We start from the raw sequence: 25,592 nt of genomic DNA on the forward strand, positions 1-25,592 counted from the left end.
ATGAGGCTCAGGGTTCACCACAGAAGCCTACCTTACTCTCCTGCTAAAATTCTCCAGCACCTTCCCATAACACTTGAGACAAAGCCCCACACCTTCACCATGGCCTCCAAGACCCTACAACTTGGTCTCCCTCTCCCAAGGCATGTTCTACTCACCCACCCTGCTTCTGCCACTCAGACCTTCCTGCTGTTCCTCAACCCATCCAAGCCGTTTTTCAGCTCCAGTCCTTTGCCCATGCTGGCCCCCCATCCAGAACATTCTTTCCCCAGATCTTTACATTGCTTTCTTATTCACTTCATTCAGATATCGGCTAAAACGTCACTTTCCCAACCACTGTATCTCAAATAACCCCTTTCGTGATGGGCATTAAGGAGGACACTTGGCATAATGAGCACTGGGTGTTACACACAACTGATGAATCACTAAATTCTACCCCCGAAACTAACAATATACTATATGTTAACAAAGTTGAATTTAAATAAAATTTTTAAAAATCAATATTGGAAAAGTAAATAAATAAAAATGAAGTAAAATAACCCCTTTCATCCTCTATTCCCCTACCCTGCCCTATTTTCTTCCAATCCCATGTCAATCCCAATTTATAATCCCACCATATAATCATTTATTTCCAGTCTCCCCACCAGCACGGGAGCTTCATGTGGGGAGCCTTTGTTTGCTGTGTGTGTGGTGGTCTGTGTCTCATGCCTACTACAAGGTTGAGCCCACGAACGGCTACGTGAACCAAAACAAAGGCACGCATGAATGAATGAATGGACAAAGGAAAGAATGAAGTGCAGGAAGGCATGAGACGAATGTGGGTAACAGATGTTAGGGGACCGCTTTTGTTCTGTTTGTTTTGTTTTGTTTTCACCTAGTCGGCTGAAGACAAACACTTTCTCCCAGTCCTGTACTCAGAGCTCAGAGTCTATTTAAGAAAGGCTCTGTTTTGGAAGTGGAAGATTTCTTTTTTTTTTTTTTTTAATATTATATTTATTTATTTGACAGAGAGACACAGTGAGAGAGGGAACACAAGCAGGGGGAGTGGGAGAGGGAGAAGCAGACTTCCCGCTGAGCAGGGAGCCCGATGCGGGGCTCGATCCCAGGACCCCGGGATCATGACCTGAGCTGAAGGCAGATGCTTAACGACTGAGCCACCCAGGCACCCCTGAAAGTGGAAGAGTTCTTAAACTCCAGCTCTGTAAATGGTTTAGAGGCAGGCCCAATGGCTTCCTCCCCCCATCTCCCGCACTGTGTGAGGCTGCATGTCAATGGTGTGGCCCCCTGCACACTTTAAAAAATCAAGGCAGACCACCACATTATGACCTGCCACGCGCCCAGTGTCAAAATTAAATATGGGCTTCCCTCTGCCTTTCGACCTTTTACTTCCTTCCTTCAGCCTCATCGGAATTACTGAAGCTCTCTTGCTGATGTGTCTTTGCTCAATTCTTTGCATCCAGTTAATATTTACTGGCACTCCTCACAGATGCACAAAGTCTGAAGGGACTCGTTCTAGAACTAATTTAAAGGGAGCTGATGACTCTGCAATTGAGCCTTTGACTATTCTCATAAAAATTCTCCCAGGAAAGGTCAACTTCTCCCCTTTGTTCTCCACTCTCTTTATTCTTGGCAATGCCAACGCGGATCTCTATGCTAATGACTATAATAATAATTGAGGCTGATGGTAAGAATATTAACGTTTTCAGGAAGGTTTTGTGATTTATAAAATGAAATCCCATGCATCGCATTTCTGTGACAAGTTAACCTGCAAGACACACAAAGGACTCGTGCCCACAATGGGCGGATCTTGGTACCCACTTTGTAGCACTGGAAGACTCCCTAGGGGCTCCTAAAAACACATTTCTAATGTTCTCTTTCCCGGGGCCGCCAGAGGGTCAGAGAAGCAGGTGCTGAAGTCAGAGAGGCAATCTTGGTCCTGGTTCTACCACTAAATGACCCTGGGAAAGTCATTTTTCTCAAAAATCTCAGATTTTTTTTTTCTCACGCAAAAATGGGAACCACAGTACCATGGGTTTCATGGTGCTGTTGTGAGGATAAAATAAGATAATGCTTGTAAATATCCTTTTTTTTTTTATTCATGTGACAGAGAGAGAGAGGGAATATGAGCAGGGGAGAGAGGCGGAGGGAGAGGGAGAAGCAGACTCCTCGCTGAGCCAGGAGCCTGATATGGGGCTCGATCCCAGGACCCTGAGATCATACCCCGAGCTAAAGGCAGACGCTTAACCATCTGAGCCACCCAGGCGCCCCGCTTGTAAATATCCTTAACACAGCATCACGGTCAGAGCCAGGGCCACGTTAGCAACTATCATTACTCACCCACTGACACATGTTTAAGTGTCTACGCTATGCTAGGTAGTGGTGAACACAGATAAAATCGACAAGGTCCCTGGAGTTGTTCATCATCATCATCACCACATTATTATTATTAATCACAAAGGACCTAGAAGGAAAGAGGACAGGTACAGTGGAAGCAACCCATCTAGGTCTGGGAGAAAGGAAAACTGGGTTTTGCATGCCTCTGTCATTAACCAGTCTCCCATCAGTGAAAACTGAACCCTGTGTCTTTCAGGCCCCCAATTTCCTCACCTGTAACAAAGCACAGAGAAGAAATGGACAATTTCGATGTTACAAAACCAGCTGAAAATAATTTGTAACAACTAATAATATATTTTGTGGATTTGAGACATAAAGAAGAAAAATCAAATCAGAACCCTGTATTTTAGGTTCTGTATTTAAGGTTTCGATGATAAAGTGACCTTTTCAGCAGTGACCCTTAACATGTGGCATGGGTTCCATAGGACTCCCCTCTTTGCCATCTATATGACAGATTTGGGGATACTACAAAAAGCTGGACCCCTGCCCCAACACCACCCAGAACAAGTATCTTCTTCCAGCTTTAGAAGAATATCTACAACTTAATCTGAACTGATGGGTGAGAACTCCCCTCGGGTAATTCAGTAAGTTCTTGTCTTGGGGCAAAGTCACTATAGGCACAAACAATTCAAACTCCCATCTGTAAGTTGAACAGAAAATTAGGTTTATGATCCAGGGCTGCCTGGAATGACCACTTAGTCCCTGATGACTGCATCCCAGGCACCCTCAGCTGGAACATTAAAAGCCTGTTTTGTTTTGAGAAAATGTGAGTGAGAGATTAGAGGCCCCTCTCCCATCTTGCGGGGCCTCTGGTCACAGAGAATCACACACCAGCAGTTTTTTTATGTGATTTCACCAGAATGTCTGTCCAGTAATGCAGAAAGCATACAGAATGAGGGAGACCTACGATGTCCAGAGACCTAGTTGTACAGACCCGAGGGTAAAGATCCTTGGAAGCAACATACCAAAATTTCCTGTTATCACTCATTCTCATAGCTCCCAGCCTTAAGGTTCATGAAGTTCTTATTTTGGTGATGATTATAAATGAGGATGATTACAATAAAGTTAATAAAGCAAATATAAGATACTGTGTGATAAAGCAGAATGCTTAAGGAGGCCATGGATGTAATATGAATAAGTGGTCCAGGTGGGCACTAAGTTGAACTGGGCAGGTGTTCTTGACAACACCTAGTTGACCATCTCCAGGTAGGAGGAAGGTTCTGGTACAAGATGGCAGCATAGGAGGCTCCTGAACTCACCTCTTTCCATACACATGTAACTACATATGCAGCAATTGCCTCTGAAAGAAATCCAGAAACTAGGTCTGTGACTCCTATCAAGTGAACAAGAAAATGCCCACATCAGAATGGGTAGGAAAGGCCGGGATGCTCTTGCCATAAATCCTACCACCTGCACAGCAAAATACAGTCAGGATGAGACTCAGGACTCCCAGCTTCTCCCTGAGGAGTGAAGAGTCTGGACCTCAACACCGAGGGCCCCAACCTTTAAGGCTTTCAGATAGGAATGTGGAATTATCATCATGGGTTTTTCATATTTTTCTCAACATTAGCTGAAAATCTATTTTTTGTGACATCTTTCAATTTTTAAATGTTGGGAGTTATTCAACTTTTGAAAACAATAAAAGCATCCTGTGAGGCAAACAAACAAACATAATAGGAAAACACCACAACTTCAGGTCAATTTGCAAACACAGGAAGTAGTATAATGACGTTTAGACCCAAACAAAACTGGATTTGAATTCTAGCTTCATGTTCTATTAGCTGTGTGGCTTTTGTCAAGTTGTTGAACTTCTCTAGTCCTCAAATTTCCTCATCTGTAATATGAGTTGTTATGATTTATAATTTGACCTGCTGGTAGTCTATACGGCATCCATTTTCCTCTTCCTCATTCTTAAGAGAATTCACGTTTGTTGAAACTTCATGCTTCTTGTAAGACTCAATGGGCTTTGGGGGTAACTTACCCCACCCCCAGTTCTTAGAGTAGGTCTGGTTTGGTTTAATGTAATCCTATTTGCCTTTTCAGTGATTGGACTGGCAGTCCAGACTTAAGCCAGCAGTTACATGGCATTTTAAAAATGGCTGTTACTGGCCCAAAGATGGGCACATGACCTAATTTGGCCATGAACAAAGAAGTCATCCCAGGTGTTGCTGACAGCTAACTTAAGGTCACAAAGGAAGAAATCTGATAACAAAGACTTTAATTCCCAAAGAGCAGAGTCAAGAGAGCATAGGGAAAAGAGCCAGAACCTTGATCATACTACATCTGAAGTCCATCCTGCCTATGGAATTCCAATCAAATAATTCAATTACAAAACTGAATTTAACTGATTATTACCTGAACAAAAACATCCTGATTCATCTGTAAGGACAAGCGACTAGCACATAGGAGGCAGTTAATACACGACAGGTTGTATCATCAGAGTACTTTAAAATTTCCATTATAACACATTTTAAATTATATACGCTTCTATAACATAACTTATGAAACTTGAAATTTCTCTCCCTCCCCCCAACACATAGTGATGTATTAATTAAATTGTTAAAACTTCCTTTTACTAATAGTGATGGAAATATAAAGGAAATGAGTCCATGTCTCAGGAGAGCTGTTCTCCATCACACAGGAAACTGGTGTGTGTATTTGTTCCTTGTGTTTGGACAGGACTTAACCAAATGAAGCAAATCCTCAGGAACTGGCCATGGGGATTTGGAGAAGAGTATACCATGCATCAGCAGATCAGCCAGTTTAGTTCCCAAACTGTGGGCCCTGGATAAAAACGTGGCTGGCCTCCCATGCCTGTGCCAAACTTAGCTAGCGTCACCAACCTAATGGTGACTCCTCCAACCCCGGGATCCAGGACAGGTACTGAGGCACCAGGAGGTTGCACGGGGGTTCAGTCACACCTGCAGGGAGGCAGCCTCTGTGCGGAGGCAAGAGAAGGGGGAACCAGGGCGCCTGGGTGGCTCAGTTGGTTAAGAGAAGGGGGAACCTGCGAAGCAAGGGGACAAAGGCAGAGAATGGGTGGAAAGGCCCGCTCCAGCTGTCCAGCTCCCACTCGGAAGGGATGACAAGGTGGGCTTCTGTCCTCTGTGCAAGGAGGTGCACAGACAGACACTCTTCCAGGAGAACAAACAAAAGACAGCTTGGAAATAAACTGGCCCTTCACACTAGGCCATGTGTACCTCCCTTGCGGTGGAAAGAATTTTTCACTTATTGTTTGTGTGACATCAGATGTTTTCCAGATCATGTGAAGAAGGAAGCAAAAGCAGGAGTTTTTTCCTCTGCCTTCTGGAAGTGTCATCTCCTCAGCTCTGCTGATCCAAAGCTTGGCTTCCCATCTATGGCATGGCTCTAGCCGAGCATGGTACCGGCTTCCTAGGGCTCCAAGACTTCACTGCTCTGATGATCGGCCTGGCACTTCATCACGTGATAAATTTTACTTTCTCCATGTATTGATTAAAACTGCTGGTAGGATTATTAAGTCTCCTCGGGTGCACTAAATCCAGGTATATTAGCAACGGCCATGGATGATAGATCTTTTCCAAGGCCCACCATACCTGCCACAATATCTAGCAGATGGCAGACCCTATACAGACACCCACCAAGCTCCGTAACAGAAGCAGGGGATAGACAGTCTCCATGGGAAAAAAAAGGCAGCTGAAGTTCCCAGCCCAACTCTCTCTCTCCAGGATTCTCCTTTCCTTCAGGGGTTATTTGCCAATGAACCTGACATTCCTCATGGTTTGAGTCCAGTCCCTCTTCTGATTTTTCATTCCCCCCCCCCGACCTTGGAATGTTACCCAATCCTGGGGCTGTAACCACCACCAATAAGCTCCCAACCTGTGTGTTGCATTTTTCAGTCTGAACTCAGACTCTCCTCTTCAATTGCCTACTTGAGATTTCCATTTGGATGTGCTCCCCTGAGCATGTTCGAAACTGGATGCTCTTCCTGACCTCCTCCTCCCCAAATCTGCTTCTTCTCCAGTTTTGTAAAAGGAACCACCATCTATTCAGCTGTACAAGTGAAAAATTATTGGTTATTTTATCTCTTTTCATACTTCATCTGCTTCATCTGCTTCGTCTTGTTCATTTTACTCCAAACATGCATTAAGCCCACCCACTTCTCTGAATACACAGCTGTTACTCCAACCCAAGTCACCGCCTGCTCTGTCCTGGACTATGCTACGGTCTCCTAACCCCTTAAAACCCTCTGTCCCCAGTATACTCTCTGTCAACAGGCACCAGAGTAATGAAGACGGTGTTTTTCCTTGCTTTATATTTTCACAGAAGGGAGTTGCAGCAAATTATTAGTGTATGTCACCAAATTACCAAGTTTCAAAATGAAGACTCTCCTGGTGTTCAACCCTTGATACATCTTTGTTAGGCATGCTGGTCCCCAAACCCAAAGACTTGCTCCAAGACTGAGGCAAATGTGAACAACAGGCATGCTTTCTGCGCAACCCCGAAACAACCCAAATCACCTTTCCCTAAAGGTAAAGGCAGGGCCAATTTCTGGTCCCTTCAAGTTGCCAGCACTGGGTTTCCACCATTTGTCGAGCTATTCATTGGGTGCCAGTTGGAAATGATTGACTTGCATTGCAGGGTTGGCATACGGTACTTTTGACTTCCGGCCAAAAAAGAGACGTGTTCCAGGAGGGAGGCCACAAACAGAGAGGATGCTGAAGAGAGGCTGTTCACTTAGCTGTCAGGCTGGACGCCCAGGGAGGACCATCCACCTCTCATGGGTCCATCAGGACACAGGCGGGAGCAGATCAAGCTGTGCCTCTGGCCCAGGGAAGGAGGACAATTAACATCTGGGGGGTGCCAACTGCAACCTAGATGCTTGGCTGAGTATATTACATACATGTAAGTGTCACCACGGTTCTCTAGGGTTGCAGTGATCTCTGTTTGCAATCAAGGAAGTGGAGGCTCAAAGAAGTTAAGGAACTTGCCTAAGACAACCCAGATGAGAGGGTGTGAACACAGCACTGTCCAAACCCACATTTCATAAAGTCACACAGCTTGGTGGAATGTACTTTGGGCTCTCAATGTGGCACATGCCCTTGGATCCTCTCATATCTCATTTTGACATATTTCTTGCTGATTTACTTTGAAGGTCAACCTTCTGTGCCCGCCACCCCCCCCCCCCCCCCCCCCCCCCCCACCCCGCCGAATCCAGAGTCCCAGACTGACAGCACAAGCCCACAGGACGGCTTGGTCTCCTGGGTGCCTGAAGCCACTGCCAGAAATATTTGTTGAGCATACGATGATCCCACAGATAAATATTTGCAAAGAGTTATCACATTCACCCAGGGAAGTTTTAACTCCAGTCAAGCTCTGAGATTTAACTGAGCGGGCTCTTTTATTGGCATTAAAAAAAGAAACCAACAGTGATAATTCTGACTATCAAATAAAACCATGCCAACCTGGGTTAGTGCAGTCTCTTAATGGTTCATTAAGCCATGAACTTTTCCTGTAGTTATTTGAGAAATGAAGATTGAAAAAAGTATCAAGGTAACTTGGATATGAATTAAACTCACATTCACCTTTTTTGTCTTCTTCAATTTCTTTCACGAGTGTTTTGTAGTTCCTAGAGTATAGATCCTTTACCTCTTTGGTTAGGTTTATTCCGAGGTATCTTATGGTTTTTGGTGCTATTGTAAATGGAATGCAAGTTGGTACAGCCACTTTGGAAAACAGTGTGGAGGTGCCTCAAAAATTTAAAAATAGAGCTACCCTATGACCCAGCAATTGCACTACTGGGTATTTACCCCAAAGACACAGATATAGTGAAAAGAAGGGCCATATGCACCCCAGTGTTCATAGCAGCAATGTCTGCAATAGCCAAACTCTGGAAAGAGCTGAGATGCCCTTCAACAGATGAATGGATAAAGAAGATGTGGTCCATATATACAATGGAATATTACTCAGCCATCAGAAAAGATGAATACCCAACTTTTACATCAACATGGATGGGACTGGAGGAGATTATGCTAAGTGAAATAAGTCAAGCAGAGAAAGTCCATTATCATATGGTTTCACTTATTTGTGGAACATAAGGAATAACATGGAGGACATTAGAAGAAGGAAGGGAAAAATGAGGGGGGCGGAACTGGAGGGAGAGATGAACCATGAGAGACTATGGACCTGAGAAACAAACAGGGTTTTAGAGGGGAGGGGGGAGGGGGGATTGGTTAGCCCAGTGGTGGGTATTAAGGAGGGCACGTACTGCATGGAGCACTGGGTGTTATACGAAAACAATGGATCGTGGATCACTACATCAAAAACTAATGATGTATTGTATGCTGACTAACATAACATAATAAAATTAAAACAAAACAAAACAAAACAACTCACATTCACGTTTATATCTTCCTTCCATTTCCTTTTCTGTCAGGGTAGTAATTTACCATGTTGCTTCTTAATGCAGAAGCCTGACTTCATAAATCAAGAAGTTAATATAAAATATGTAAGTGGTCAAGCCAGGTATCATCAATTAAAGCCAAATAACTTCTCTTCAATCCGAATCCGTAACTCTCCTGGGAGAAGATGTTCCTTTCCCATTCGTTTGTGCTATAGATCTCCTCAAGCACCTCAGTCTTCCCATACACTCCCCTCTCCACGTCCTCCTCCCTTCCCTAAAATGGGAGCCATAGGACAGTCATCATTCCGCTGTTGAAAAACGAGGGAGAAGTCTCTTTGTCCCTCCCCTGCCTGTGAACAGCCTGCAGTATAACAAGTATAAATTAAAGAAATAATAATGATGATCATCACCACAATAAGAATAACAAGAAGACAAGAGAGACATGACCACTATTCGTGAAATGTCTACTACACGCCGGGCACAACGGTGTTCCGCATGTAAGATTTCACTTAATTCTGGTACAACAACAAGACTAAAACACACACACACACATACACACATTTAATGTTCTATGTCCCAACAGACCTGCAGGTCTAAAATTTGACAGGAACTGCCCCTGGGTCTACAAGTTTGAACCAAGAGACAGCGTGAGTATTACCGAGTATGACCAGAGCTGCAGCACCAGAGGAAGGAATAAAAGCCACTTGGAAGAAGTTTGGGAAAGAGTAGCAGAGCATCGAGTGGTCCTGATCCTAGGCCTCTTCTCCTTAGGGGTTCTGCTTCCCTAGGAGGACATTCCCTTTTCTCCTGTACCTCCAACTGGTGAGATGAGCCTCTACAATGGGATAGTCCACTGACCCGCAGGGCTCAAAGACAACAAGACACATGGCAACACTGGGTCCCCCAATATTCATATGAGGGCTTCCCTGCCTTGCCATCTATGGAGAGTTGGCATCTAGCATACAGAGGGTACTAAAGACCTTTTGAGGGGATGAATAAATGGCAATGTTGTGGACTATGGCATGCAGATACATTGGTCTCACTCACAATCTTATATTTGCAAGTTTTATCATAAGAGTTAACGATTTATAGACTGCTTTCCACATGCCAGGCTCTCGGATAAGATGCAAACAGTTTTCTTGTCCCTGTGTTACATCTCAGGAGGCAGACCTGGAGGAATTAAGGGACTTGCCCAAAGCCTTGGATCTAGAAGAGTTCTGACCCGGGATTCAAACCCAGGCAGGCCAGCTTCAGTGCCAGATGCTTCACTCCGAGGCCACACTGCCTCCCACGGGGCCCGGTCCACCAGCGGCCCGGATGGACTCTTGGGACAGGACTGGAACAGAACAGCCTCAGTTCCACACAGGCAGAACAGGTAATGATCTACATCACCGTCCCAGGAGTTACCAGCTATATGCCCTGCACTTGGGGAAGGGACAGATGTTTAATAACTTCGCATTAGAAAGGAGGAGGTTACATAACATGGCTGAGCTATTTTTGAACTTTATAAAATGCTGACTGCTCTTTTCAAAGTGCCTTCTGTAAAACCAGGAATATTAAACATAAAGAACATTTTCCCCTTGCCCCCACCTTTTTTTTCCCCCTGAAATCCCAGGGACAGAAACAGGCCCACGTCATCCTCAGCAAGTCGACTTTTCTACCAGGTCCTGCATTGTAAGCAAGAAGTCATGGCTACAGAATCCTAAGTGCACAAGCTCGGGGTAGGAGATTACAAGCCATGTCCCTGGAGACCACAGAGGGACGTGTGTAACTGCTTCCAAGATGGCGCTCAACCAATCCAAGCTGGACGCCCGATCCCCAAAGCAATGTACCATGATACCCACCCACATGAATTCATCTGAGCTTCTTCTGAAACTATGTGCATTCTCCTTACTACATAGTGGGAGTAGTGAGAGCTACTTGGCTACCGGATACTTGGCAGAACCCTGACCTCGAGAGTCCTGGGCTTCCACTGAACGAGCTGCTGGATCCAACTCAGGCTGCAGACACTGAAGATCCCCTACCATTGACAACCTAAATGTCCATCAGGGGGTCATGATTAAACAAACAGTGCAACGCTTATACAACAGAGCATAGAACAGCAACGAAGATGAATATGCTAGAATGCCATGTGTCCTCAACCCATCTTGAACCACAAGGCTGAGGTAAAGGAAATGTGAATGTATCATTTATGGGCATTAAAATGAACTGTGCTTTGGGTCTAAGGTTGCACAGACATCTATACGAGAAGTACAAAACATGCACACAGATTTGGATCCCTACCAAATTCATGGCAGTGTTTTCCCTCCCGAGGACAGGAAGACAAGAAAGTGGGACTTGGGAGAGATCTAATCAGGACTGTGACATCATCAGTAATATTTAATTTCTTTAAAAAAAATTTTTTTTTTTTATTTGACAGAAAGACAGCCAGAGAGGGAACACAAGCAGGGAGGGAGAAGCAGGCTTCCCGCGGAGCAGGGAGCCTGATACAGGGCTCGATCCCAGGACCCTGGGATCATGACCTGAGCCGAAGGCAGACGCTTAACGACTGAGCCACCCAGGCGCCCCTCTTTTAAAATTTTTGAAACAAATGTGACACGTTCACTTTCGTTCTCTGTGATGAGTGGTGGGGTGGGTGTTTTATCAGACTCTGTACTATTTTTTTCCCCCTAATATTTTTGGAAAAGTCCCTGTTACCAGAGTTTGTTGTGAGACAAACTTCCTTCTTCTTCATCAGATTGTACATTCTTGGCGAAGTTATATCTTCATTCCTGTCCGTATTCCAGGGGCCAGCACAGGGTCCACTGGATGGAAGGAATGACTGATGGAGGAGAAAATAGTAGCCTTAAGGCTTTTCTGAAAAACTGCCATTTGGGGCTCTCTCCAGTTCCTAGTCCCTTCCTTGCCTGGCAAGCGTCTTCTCTTCCCCAGGTGAATTTAAGAAACATCGGGACAATGGGCAAGTGTGGTAAGGAGCCAATGCTGTTACCATATTCCAGCCTCATACACAGGGCGAGCACTGCCAGCGCCCCACGGATGGAGAGATGTTTCATGAAACACCAGGCGGTGGATGACGGCTTACCCCACTTGATGCATTGCCACTCTGGGGCTGAAACACAATCTACAAAATTGCTGCATTCAAAGCATAACTCCTAGAAATAGCATGATAACATTGCACAGCAGAATTTTTTTTTGTTTAAGGAATGGAATTCAGGGTGGTCACTGGAAGGAGCTCTGCATGTCTTGACAATTATCCTTCTCAAATCCCTTTTCCTGTATATATTATATGTCAATTGCCCTAAAATTGAGTTATGTTTTCACCAAAATTATACATTTGTGAATATTCCAGCTGTAGGGCACTTCTTATGGGAAGGAAGCATTCATTAGCCCAGCCCTTGTCACTGGGCTGATAGCAATCCTGTCTCTATAAGAGGTTTCCATGCCTCATACTGATTCATCGGAGTTCCTTCCTGTTATTTAGACAATTATTTAAAATGCTGAAAATGGCAGTTCAGAAAGAGGATCCCTAAGGAGGGAATGAGGAGAGGGGAAGGGAAAATTGCAAAGGACCACGATTTCTTAATTCAAGAGTTCATTTTTCAGGTGTATACCGATTTTAAAGAGGTATAATCCTTCTACACCATCACACACACACACACACACACACACACACACACGCACGCACACGTCTCCAGACTCAGCTCAGAGATAATCCCTGAACTGTAGCAGATTCAAAGTCCTAAACCTTCCAGAGACATTTGAGAGTGATGTGTTACTCTGCTGATAATAAACCCAACCTAGTCTGCTGACTGTAAGTTCTGATGACCAAAACCACTTCACTGGTCATTTTGACAGTCATTCAATAATCACCGGGAGCCAGGCACTGTGCTACTCTCCAAGCATCACCTCATTTAATACTGAGGTCAATCCACAAAACATTGGGTCTCTGTGCACGATCCCCAGACCAGCAATATCAGCATCACCCAGGAACCTGCTGGAATTACAAGTTCTGGGGGCCTGCCCCCGGGGCGACTGGATTACAGACTCTTGAGTGTGAAACCCAGCCACCTGTGGTTTAATAAATCACCCTCCAGGTGATTCTGATGCATGTTCAAGTTTGCGCAGTGCCACCTAGAGAGAGTAATGCTATTATCATCACTCTACAGTAAACCACCAAGGCCTAGAAAGGTAAAGTGATGGGCCAAGGCCTACAGGAAGTGGACAAGACAAGATCTGAACCCTGACAAATCTACCTTCGGAGCCCCGTCCCTTCATCACAGAGCTATGCTGCTCGTTATCTGAGAAAGGAGCATGGATTCAATCACCAAACATCAGGCAAAAGCATGCAAAGTGGGTGCAGGAGTGATCATTCTATATGTCAACAGCTGAGCCACAATGATGAGCCATAAAGAACAATAACATTTCTCAGAAACATAAAACTTAAATGCCCACCAAGATGGGAGTAGTTAAATACATTAGGATACATCCATACGATGGACTATAATGCCGCTTTAAAAGTGGTATTTGCCAAGATTTCCAATGATCTACAAAAACAGGACAAAAGAAGGGAAGAAATTCAGATACACATTCAAACAGAGGATGGAAGCCCCAGCGTGGGCAGTCTTCCCAAAGTGTAACATGTTGGTGAGGATGTGGGAAATCTAGTGACCTCACAAGTGGCTTGTGTGAATACAAACTGGGATAGTTCCTTGGTAGGACAATTTGGCAGCAGATACTTCAATTTTTAAATGCACGTGCTCTGTGACCCCAAACTTCTACTTCTTAGAATCCACCCTGGAGAAACACGGGCTCTGTGTGCACAAAGAGACATGTGGGATGATGATCACTGCAGCTTCATTCCTAATGGGAGAAAATCTGAAACAACCTAGATTTCTATCATTATGGAGACTGGATAAATAAATCATGGTATATCCCTATTGAGAAATGCAATGCGTAGGTTGCAACACACATACACACACACACACCTATGTATATCTACACATACATACATATCTACATTCCTTCCTACATAAGTCTGTGTATATGTATGTATACATACATATGCACATCTGTGTACATACATCCATACATGTGTATATTATCTGCATATAAAATCCATATATATCCGTATATATATACACACAGGCACACTTGAGATATAGCTATAGATAGAATATGGATAGAGAAATACATAGCTGGATACATAGACAGGTCTCGAGAGTAGGTTTCCAAGGTATATCACTGAGTAAAAAAAAAAGTTGCAGAAAACAAAGTATGATGTAAGTTATAAACGAAAGAGGAGTCCAGGGGAAGAGAGGAGAGGAGAGTCAATCAGAGAAAATCCCATAAGCACACACACAACATTCTCTACTTGCAGGGCACGTTTTCAGCAGGGAGTATGTATGTATTGCTCTGAGTTTTCGAACAACCAACCAAACAACCAAACAAAGAAAACTCTGGTCCCATTTTGGGAGACAAGCAAAGATTGCCCTCTTACTGGTGCAGAGTGTGAGGGGGGGCCTCCAGCTTCTCCGTCTGCCCATAGCAGCTGGCCTTGGCCTCGGGGATGTAGGAGAACTTCTCCAACATGGAATATGCAGCAGTGGTGAGGATGCCCAGGCCATCCCTCACCCTTTCCTCCAGGCTGTAGTCCCAGTCGTCGTAGGAGACTGAAATGAGTCCTGATGGAAACTCCTTTGGGATGAGCTCTGTGTTCCCAGAAACCAAGCTGGGGATGATCCAGAAGAAATCATAGCCAGTGAGGCCCAGGGAGCGGGCCTCACTCAGGATGAAGACAGCCTCATCTTTGGAACAGTAGAGCAGGATGACGGAAGAGTGGATCTTCTTTAACTGGACCTGCGTCTTTGCATCCTCAAAGGAAGTGTCCAAGGTGATCACGTTCTGCATGTCCCAGCCCACAAAGCTGTTGTCCACGGTGGTCTTGATGAAGCTGATGAAGTCTCTGTACCCAGGGAAGATGGTGGTCACCAGGGAGAAGACGTGCCAGTCATAATCCTGCATGATCTTCAGCATGACCGTGGCTTGTTGCTGGATGGACGCTCCAAACTGGAAGAAGGTTGACGTCGGATCCTGCCAACAGGTGTAAAAAAAAAAAAAAAAAAATCAAAACAGAGGATGAGGTAGAAGGCGGTTTACATATAACCATCTGTCTTTACAGGCTTAAAAAATGCCTTCTTAGAAGGGAGGGCAAATACATCACACACCTATTCATTCGAGAACATTCCTGAGCACCTACTATATGCCACACTCTGGAACAGACACTGGAAATACAGAGAGGAGAGAGACCCTGAACTTGGAGCCCACAGCCTGGCACATGAAGGAGATCTATTATTTCTGCTTCTGGCTTATCCCATTTCCCCCCTGCCCTTTGGGGCCCATATGGTTTCAACACAATGAACTCTATCTGGCCCCAGGCTCAGAACTGGAAAATGAAGCCAACAGAGACAACATCAGGACACAGAGACACAGTCCTGATGATGCACTTGAAGCACCTGGAGTCTGCCGCGCCTGAAGCCATTTACTCTGGACCTGCTGGTTATGTAAGCCAACAGGTTCCCATGATCGCTTGAGTTAGTCTGAAAAGGATTTCTGTCACTCGGACTCTAGACTCCTGTATAATATAAACTATAATAAATGCTAACTGGACATTCTATCTGAATGTTTATCTGAATCAGCAAATATTTGTTGAACCCCTAACTACGCAGCAACACCATTTTAGGACTTGGAGAAACAATGATAAACAAGACAGACACAGACATGGTCTCTGCCTCCGTAGATCTGGTGGGAATTTGAGGAAGAGCAATTTGCAGGGACTAGAGGCTGAGAGAAGTATAAGGGGATGCTGAAGGAGTGTCCGGGTGAGGAAGAAGGGAGACGGGTGGACATTATCCTCAGAGGAGTCCTGCAGATACATCTAGACTATTCTAGGAGCCGGAGATAAATGTATTATGGCTCATGAAGTAGGGGGGATGAGATGATGGCGAAGAGCTTGGCAGGAACCCCATCATGTGTGGCCTCAGGGATATGTTCAGAGGCTTAGAACTTATTCAAGCATAAGGGGGAGCCGCTGAATGCTCTTACTCTTGAAAGTGACATGACAACTTGTGTTGGGTTAAAGGGCCTCTAATAGTTGTTGTTTTTTTTTTTTTTTTAAGAGTTTATTTATTTGAGAGAGAGTGGGAGAGAGAGAGAGAACACAAGCAGGGAGGAGGGGCAGATGGAGAGGGAGAAGCAGACCTCCTGGCTGAACAGGGAGTCTAACGTAGGGCTCGATCCCAGAGCCCTGAGATCATGACCTGAGCCGAAGGCAGATGCTTAACTGACTGAGCCACCCAGGTGCCCCAAGGGCCTCTAATAGTTCTAACACCCCCCCTTAGTCACGATCTGATCATGAGAACAAACTTCCATTCAGAAAAGGCAGGCAGTGCATACAGCTGTACCATTTACAAACTACCTTCACACCCCTTAACTCATAAAATCCCCATGATGATCCTACAAAGGTGGTGGTGTTGGCGGGGGGGAAATGAGGCTCGAGATGAACTCAGGCTCTGGTTCCGTGGCCAGCCCCCTTTCCAAAACACAGCCCCAACTTTCTTGGGATCATTGAAGATCTGCAGATAGCAGGTGCTTAAACCATGCTGCTGACTGATAGGCAAGGTGCAAAAATGCCAGCTAAAGAGAAGGTGTGCCTGTGTGTTAGAGCAAAACACAATTTGACAAGTGCTGAGTTATGGTTTTCTTTCCCTGGAAACTAAAAGAATTCTCCAGAAGTCCTTATAGTGCAGCCATGCTTTCATTTTGCATTCTGTAGTTACCATATGGATTCACCTCAATAGTAGGAATACGGAGGTTCCATTGTGTGTGTGTGTGTGTGTGTGTATTAAGGGTGGACGATCAATTCCATTTGTCTTTCAAAACAACACTTTGTAGCCGTGCATGCCAACCCTTTCAAGAAGTCTGCCAAGTTTTGCCTGTGGGTGCTCAGTGAATAGAAAGTTTCATCTGAGTGGGCCAAAAGTTGTAGTTCTTCGAAATACTTCCCTTTTCTGAAATGCATGGGTTTGGGGGATAATTCAAGTGCAGTACGGCCTGAAGGCAGAGAGGGAACAAAAAAATGGGAATAAATGCCTCTGGGTTCCTTCCAACAATACAGTTTTATGAATTTTACCTAATTAAATCAATTAAACTGGGTAACAGATTTAAAGACTTTGGATAATTATCTTTTTCCCTACAATAGCTTTTGGAGAAATCCAATATTCTTGGATTGATTAATCATTTTAAATCACGCCTCAACAAGACTATGAATGGCTCAAGGGCAGAGAGATTGCTATCTTCATCTCTCTGTCCCCAGAACTGGGCAGAAGGCTTGGAACATGACACATCAGGAAATGCAGGGGGAGGGAACGCATGAGTAAATGAATGTGTGAATGAAGTCTAAGAGGAATGTCCTTGGCTTAAACATAAAGCAAAACAGAAGAATTCAGTGTCTGAGATTGTATTTTTTTTTATGGCTCTTGAATGTCATGTCCAGAAAATAAAATCTTTCAACATCACCAACCTACCACTCCTCCATCCAATGTCTGAAATAGAGAGAGAGTGACCTTTCTTGATCAGAAAAGGAATATAGAGGGCCTCTAAGCCTCAACAGCTGTGCATGCAACCTCATTAAATACCAAAAACAGCGACAACATAACGAACCCACCAATGGACGAAGGCACAGAAGTCAAATTTCAAGGCAGTTATACCCAACAACCTTATGCACTGCCAGGTGTTTCTTGGGATGGGACTGAGAAGCTCCAAGCTTAATTACCAAGGAAATGTAATAATTCCCATGGAGCAAAGATGCCTCCAAGGAAGCTGCTGACCAGAGTCACATTAGGACTGCAAAAGGCAAAGGGATCAGCATCTTTTTGCACTGAGCACACAAGGAATGGAGAAAGATCTCAGGAGGGCAGATGCTAAGGGCACGGTCGGAACCCAATAAAAAGGATCTCTGAGATGATCCATATGTACACACTTCCTAGGGATAATCGGAATTAGTGGAGAGGTGCTAGCTGGGGGTGGCGGGGGCGGTGTCTGGGATGCTCCCGCACCCCTGCTCCACATGCTATGAGCCAGATGTTACTGTATTCACGAGCGGCTTTGTGCACAGAGCAGAGCAGCAAGCAAGTGCAGGCTTATCTAACTCTCCATGTGGGGAGGAGGGCATGGATGCATTGTGAACTTCGTGAAAGAGAAGATAATTATAGGGACGGCAGTTCATTAGCCAAGAGCTCGCTTGGCACAGCCGTCTGTGTAAAAATATGTGCAAGCTCCTTGCCTGTGCCGTTCCCACTCCCCGGTCTTGTGGTGCTTTAGTCCAGGCCGAATCTCTTCTATTACTCTCTTCTGATCCCCATTAGGGTCTTCTCCCCAGGATGGACAACAGTGTAACTTCTGGGGTCATGCTGTCCAGGTACCAATCCTAACTGGGTGACCTTGGGAAAAAAATCACTTCACGTTTCCAAGACTCAGTTTCCACATCTGTACAATGGGTATGGCAATGTCAATAATTATACTAGTTAACATGCCTATGAGAGTTGTGTGGCTCAACGCTTTCAGTGTAGTATCTCATTTAATTCTACCCCCAACCACCTTCCTAAATGGGTGCTAGCATGATCCCTGTCATACAAATGAAGAAACAGACTCAAAGGCAGAGTGACTCTTCCAGGGTCATAAAGGCAGGGAATCAGGTTTGCCTGCCTTCGAGATTCCAAGCTTTTCAGTCCTGCACTATACTGTTGGTGATGATCGCACTTTCTTGTTGAGCTGGAAGGATTCAATGACCTCCTTGTAGAAAAGCATCTGGAGCAGTATCCATCAAATATCAAGTACTCAACAAATCGACATCACTGTTATTTTCCCCGTGGGTCAGGGGTAATTCCCACTCTGGACTTGAGCATCCCAACAATTCAGTCATGTCATGACTGCCTGATGGAAGTTCCTGGTTGAACACTGCTTTAACCATGCCACTCCTCTCCTCTATGGTCATCAATGGCTCCCCTAGACAATCACCTTAAGTAGAGACTCTCCAGCCTACCCCTTTATGCACACCAGTCACTTTATAGTTGAAACACTGTGGGCTCTGGGGTCTCTCGGACTTGAGTTCAAGTTGTGGCTCTGCAAGAACTAACCACGTGACCGTGGTTAAATTCTGAAACTTTCTGCATCTGAGTTTCTTTGCCTATAAAGTGGGCATAATAAGCACCATCCCAGGGTGGGAGGAGCCAGGAAGAGCTGAAGTAGGATGACAGGCTCATCTATTATCTATGCCTGACTCCCAACAGTCCAGGGACGTCTCTCCATGTCCTTCAGTCCTCTAGACAACATGGACAGAGCCAGAAGCCCAAGGGGATCCTGATCCTAGTTCAGAAACCGGTATGTCCAGATCTCCTGACATGCCAGCATCACACTGCCCCTCCGCTCCGCAAACCAGCCCACTCACTCTGAGCCCAAGGAGGCCACACGAAGAGAAGGAACTGTCTTTCTTCCCAGTGATGAATCATGCTTTGGAGAGAAACCATCTCTCATGTCCTTCATGGACCTCCCACAGTTACCCTGCACCACTATCATTTCCACTGGCATCTGAAACTTCCAAACCCATTACGGACCCAAGGCTCTGTCTACCTTACGGAGGGATGGAAGTGAGAAGGTATTTGCAAAACGTAACTGCCCAGCGAGACAGTGAAGAGGCTCATGTTTAGCCCTGGATTTTTCAAAGATATTTTTACGGACTGGCAGGAGGTGATGGAGGAATTTGGCCACACTCCCAGGGCCTGGCATCTGATATGCCACATGGCCCTCTTTTCAAGGCCCTGAACATTCTTCCCGCTTCCTACCTGAGTAGCAGAGGCTGTTTCTCCTGCACTCACCACCTCCTGCCATCCCTCAGCCTGTCCTTTTCAGATTCTATAGAGCAGTCTCTGACCACCTCTGGCACTGGCTTCCTCGGCAGTGTGCAGCCGGGGGAGAGGAACAGATTTCAGACACCCACTTGGGTTCTGAAGCAAGAGCAGTTCTCTCCCCAGGCTCACTGCTCTGCTGAAGACAGAACAAACTGTTTTAAACACAGAGTGAGGGAGGCAGGGGCTATGGGATTCTGGGTGTCTTCTCTCCACTCTGCATTTTGGCCCCATCTTAAACCGAGGTCTCATTAGATGAGAGTTCCTGATCTCATGTTCTAGAATGTTCCAGAGCTTGCTGAGCACTCAGGGTGAGACCTGACCCCGGTGGGTATCAAGGCATGATGTTTAATAGAGTCTAATACCAACTTTCATTTCATTTACCCATTCACAAAGGCTATAACGGACACTCATACCCATCAGCTCTTCGATTCTAACTACCCAAGGGATGAGGTATCGCAAGTGGCTATAACCCTCACGGATGGCATTTCTCATAAAGTCACAGGAAAAGAGGTTAAGTGATTTCCCTAAAATCCACAAGGCCCCAGGCTGACAACAACTTTATTACAAGATGCAAGATGTCATCCAATGTTCCCTCGTGCACACTGGTGGCTCTCATTTCTGGCTGCAGAGGAGAATCACTTGAGGGTTTAAAAAAAAAAAAAAGCCACTGCTTGTGCCCCATGCCAGTGAATTTCTGTGATCTGAGTACCTGGGCTCCAATGCTGATTTATTCATTTTTCTCAGTCTCTTCTCAACAGCAGCATAAGTATTATTCAAGTTAGTATTGTCAGAGTGTAGCACAATGTCTGACATACAGCAGGGGCTCAATATATATTTGGTGAGGAAATAAATGAGCAGGAAGATCCTCCCTAGGAAGCATTGAGAGAACTGGTCACTGTTGTCAACCCTGCACCCATTTCCATAGCTTATTTTCCTTCTGCCTGCCTGGGTGGGTACCAAAAAAAAGATAATGATGCAGGTGACCCAGCAAAAATCGAGAGGGATTCCTTGGGATTTTTCTTTCTCTTGTGGGAGGACTGTCCTGGTGAGACTTGGTGTTTCTGCCACTCTTATTGTGTGATAACTGAGCTTTTAAATATATTTTATTTCTGCTTCCATGGATGAGAGGAAAACTAAAGGCACCAAACTTGATAAGCCTGAGAATTTAGAAGAATAGCATTCTCACATACATATAAGCTAACTCTGTCCCAGTGAAGGATCTCTATCTCATCATCAGCCATTCTCCTCCTCCTCCTCCATCACCACCATCATCATCATCCACCATCATATCATCTACCACCATCATCATCCACAACCATCATTATCTACCATCACCACCATCATCATCATCCACCACCACCATCTACCATCATCGTTCACCATCACCATCATCATAATCATTATCATTATCCACCACCCTCATCATCATCCACCATCACCATCATCACCTACCATCATTCATCATCTACCATCATCATCATCCACCATCACCATCATCATCATCATTATCCACCACCACCATCATCCACCAACACCATCATCGCCTACCATCATTCATCATCTACCATCATCATCACACACCATCACCACCACTATCATCATATCATTATCCACCACCATCATCATCATCCCCATCATATCCATCTTCCTCCTTCTCCTCCTCATCACCCACCACTGTCATCATCATTGTCATCCACCATCATCGTTCATCATCATATCCTTCTATCCATTTCCCTTTCCCTTCTCATCAGAATTACCATCACCATCACCATGGTCATCATCACAGCTAATGTGGAGCAAGAGGTCTTATTATCATCCTTGTACTACAGATTTTATAACTCCAGTTCAGAGAAGGTAACTTGCCTAACACACATAGCTGGTACATGGCAGGGTCAGGATTCAAGATCAGGTAATCTGAATCTAGAATCTGGATGCTTAGGTCCTGGAAAACACTGATACCAGGTGTGCAGAACAGGAAACAAAAGTGTGTGTGTGTGTGTGTGTGTGTGTGATGAATAACCACCACTCAATCATTCTTCAGGCATCCAACTAGAAAAGAAAATGTCCAGAAATAGCAAAGTAATGTCAGTGATCTCACATCAACTGGCAATCAGTTGATGCAGAAGACTGGGGCTAACAGGGGAAATTGTACCCAGGTGTCATTTCCCAAAAACACATCAGCTCCATCATCCACAAACACAAAATTTCACTCTAGGCAGCCTCCATTTACTGGACTATTTTATGATTTATGTTCTATCACTCATTTTTCTCCTTTCAGGATAGGAGGGATCTCTTCCCACATTTTCTACTGCACTTAACCGCCACTCAAGCTGAGGGGCATCCATTATTTCTTCATTGTCCCAGAGGATTATTTCTTTTTTCTTTCCCTGTTGGACCTGCCCATGTTCCAGACCCTTGGAAGTTCTCTCTCAAACAAGAGCGAGAACCTCCTCTATGGAGTCCCTACCCAAGTCTTGTCCCTCTCCCACCCACCTTCCACACTGCTGCTCCAGTTACTTTTTTTAAAGTTCAAACTGGAGCATGATGTCCTCCTTCTTAAATTTTTTTTCAGCAGCTCTCACAACCTTCAGGATAAAGTAAAAACACACACCAGCCCCAGCACAGTCTGCACTAACGTGTTTGGGACTCAGCATCATCTCGGTACCTGAGAGAGGTCAGGTACTCCACAAACATGTGACAAAGCAAATTGTTGAGTGAGCTAATGAAGCAAAGTAAGGTGTGCTTGGGGGAGAAAACCAAAGGAAGTCTTCATATTTTACCCCTGTCCATCATTTTCCAAAAGCACATCAGCTCCCTCACCCACAAACACAGAATTTCACTCTAAGCAACCTCCACTCATTGGACCACTTCATGATGTACGTTCTGTCCCCCCATTTTGCTTCTCCCATGAGCCAATCCACCATCATCCTTCTAAAATAACCAAAACCACCTTTCTCTGCTCTCTCCTCCTCTCTCTTCAAATGAGAAGTTTAACCTTAAGTATCTGGTGACTAGAGGGTTCCCAGCTGGTAGGTTCCCAAAAATGAGGGTGGCTGCCATGCTCTGAGTTGGAGACCAGGAGAGGCACTCCAGTCTTAACTCAGAGTCTGTGTACTAGGCTCTCAGACTAGGATGGAGGAGATGGAGATCATGTAAAATAATTTCTGAGAGAAGCTCTATGGTTGAGGATGGAGCAAGGAACAAGTCCTCTTAGAATGACCAAACCTTCAACTCATCCTAGCCTGGGCTTCCAATGCAGTGCCTTACTGGCTGCATGTGACTATTTAAACTTAATTTCAAAGTATTAAATAAAATTAATGATTTGGCTTCGCAGGCACACTAGCCACATCTCAAAAGCCAGCAGTCTTTAAACTTTAAAGCTGATGCTCTCCCACCCCCACCAGCCCCATACCTAAAGATGCCAACTGAGTGGGTCTGGGATAGGGTCCAGGATTTTTAAAATTCCCTGGGTGAATGTAATGTGCAGCCAGGGTTGAAAACGCTAACCTAAGTCTTCAGTATCCAACCCTGTAGCTGTGCTCCCCTGGGGGGATTTCTCATACCCTCAGATTTCCAGGCTCCAGTCCACCCTCACTGAACCAGAGTCTTTGTTTATGAGTTCTAGAATATGTATGTTTTCCAGAATATGCTGATGTTCAGCAAGACTTGGTAGTGCTAAGTCCAATTTCTCTCTCTTCTAGGTGAGGAAACGAAGACTTCAAAATCTTGAATGAAATCCTCCAAATTTCACATAAATCAGTGGGGACCATAGGAACAGACACAAGGTCTCTCACCCCTAATTCAGTGCTATCTTAATGTGTCATGATGCCATTGAGAGTGAAGTGTTTTCTACACAGAGAAACCACAAGCAACGGGGGTTGTGTGGGAGGAACATGGGCTTTGCTGGCAGCCTTAGCATGATCTGCTTCTTCCTGCAAGGAAGTTATTTGACCTAAGCCTCGGTTTCCCCATCTGAAAGACAGAAATGACAATAGCAGGCACCACCTTGGAGGGTTGCTGTGCATACTTTGAGAGATGAGGCACATAGAGCCCTTGGCATGTTGCAAGAGCTCGGTCAAGTTGGGGTGGCGATGACAGTGGTGAAGATGGTAGCCTTGACCATCAAGCCCCAGCTCCCATGTCCATCATGGACTCCTTAGTATTCCCACTTCTTTTTTTTTTTTTAAAGATTTTATTTATTTATTTGAGAGAGAGAGAATGAGAGACAGAGAGCACGAGAGGGAAGAGGGCAGAGGGAGAAGCAGACCCCCCGCCAAGCAGGGAGCCCGATGCGGGACTCGATCCCGGGACTCCAGGATCATGACCTGAGCCGAAGGCAGTCGCCTAACCAACTGAGCCACCCAGGCGCCCCAGTATTCCCACTTCTGAATTCCCAGTACCTCTGCCTTTACAGCTCACTCCTCAGCCCTGACTTGTGTGCAGTTGCCTACTTACTGAGACGCATGCATCTTGCCTGTTCCTCAGACTAGAATTCTTGAGGGTAGGGCACAACGTCCTTCTGAGTCCTTCTCAGCACCGTGCATGGCACTGGGCCACCTGCTTTGGGGATAAAACTGGGGGCATCATTCTGAGCCTGCAAGGATGCCAGTAGGTGGAAAGAGAGACTAGTGCTTTATGTATTTGAGCAGACCTGCCAGATCTACTGCTCGAGAAACATTCATCTATTGATTGCTTTTCATCCACTCAACGAATTTAACAAACTCCGGCGATGTGCCAGGCATGGTTCCAGGGGAGTGAATCTAGGGAAAGAGGCTACCAAAAGTGAAGGTCCCAGCTCTTATGAAGTTCGCATTCTTAAGAGAGCAGATAGACAAGAAAGAATGAATTCAACACAGAGAATAACATCAAGGAAATCAGATGATGTAACAGTTCGGGAGTGGTGTGGAGAGGAGCCCCACTTGAGAGCAGCTGGTCTGCTACACTGGGGCTGCTCAAAAGAATATGAAGAAATCAGCCAGGCAAGGCTGAGGGGTGGGGCGACATAAGGAGAGCCATCCGAGAAGAAGGAGCAGCATGTGGTAGGAAGGGGCTTGGCAAGTTCAGGGAACAGAGGGAGATCAAAACAGCTAAAGTTTAATGACTGAGGGAGAGAGAGGGGAGAGATGACTTAGGACAGGAAGCAGAGACCATATCACACAGTGGGTGTCCTGAAGGTCAGAGTAAAGGGTGTGATTTAATTCCTAGGTCAATCTTATTCCAAACAATTCATCTACTAAACGCACTTCCGGCAGGGAGGCTGGCAGAGGACCTGGAACTCTGGGGATGTTAGGGTTTTACATGCGCCAGCTCCATTCTTCCCTTTGGAATTCTGATCTGTGCCAAGATAGGAGCCTACATTGAAGGTGCAGTAAGGCTTATAACTGTTTGCTATATCGTTCAATCAACTGGTTATGCTAACCTCAAACAGTGTGGCTAGAGCTCCCATATCAGCCTAGGCGTTCCAGACCTAGTCCCAGTTCATCATCCAGACCCAAGCTCTCCCTCTGACAAGTAATGCAATGCTGGGAGAGAGAACACACAAATGCATGGAGGGATGTATTCCTTGAGTCCCACTGCAATGAGTTGATGACAACCCAACACTCTACATTCATCAAAACCACACGATGATTGCCGCTCTTGGACCCAGCCCTGCTTTCTAGATCGTTAGCAGGCTGACCAAGAAGAGACACCTGCTGAGATGGAGGCTCTTGTTTCTATGCAAGGACACAGTGAAGCCCCAAGCTGGCTTCACCCGGTGGTCCGTCAACCTGCGGGTGATCATCTGATTCAAGGCTTCTAAACAGGGTTATTCGTGATGATGGATTGTCTGAGGCTGGGTCCAGCCATTCTCATAT

The 25,592-nt window shown here is 45.3% G+C and overlaps 1 protein-coding gene across 2 annotated transcripts in view; it reads right to left on the bottom strand.

Annotated features, from left to right (window-relative positions):
• The window catches only part of GRIN2A (glutamate ionotropic receptor NMDA type subunit 2A), a 367,624-nt gene that overhangs the window by 143,197 nt on the left and 198,835 nt on the right, over positions 1–25,592 (bottom strand). For both annotated transcript variants that reach the window (XM_035022254.1, XM_035022255.1), the window contains one exon: positions 14,271–14,863. In XM_035022254.1, coding sequence (XP_034878145.1) covers positions 14,271–14,863 — 593 coding nt within the window. The remainder of the gene's footprint in view (positions 1–14,270; positions 14,864–25,592) is intronic.

The sequence above is a fragment of the Mirounga leonina genome, unplaced genomic scaffold, assembly GCF_011800145.1.
Source record: "Mirounga leonina isolate KUSES-001 unplaced genomic scaffold, KU_Mleo_1.0 Mir_175, whole genome shotgun sequence".
Lineage (NCBI taxonomy): Eukaryota > Metazoa > Chordata > Mammalia > Carnivora > Phocidae > Mirounga > Mirounga leonina.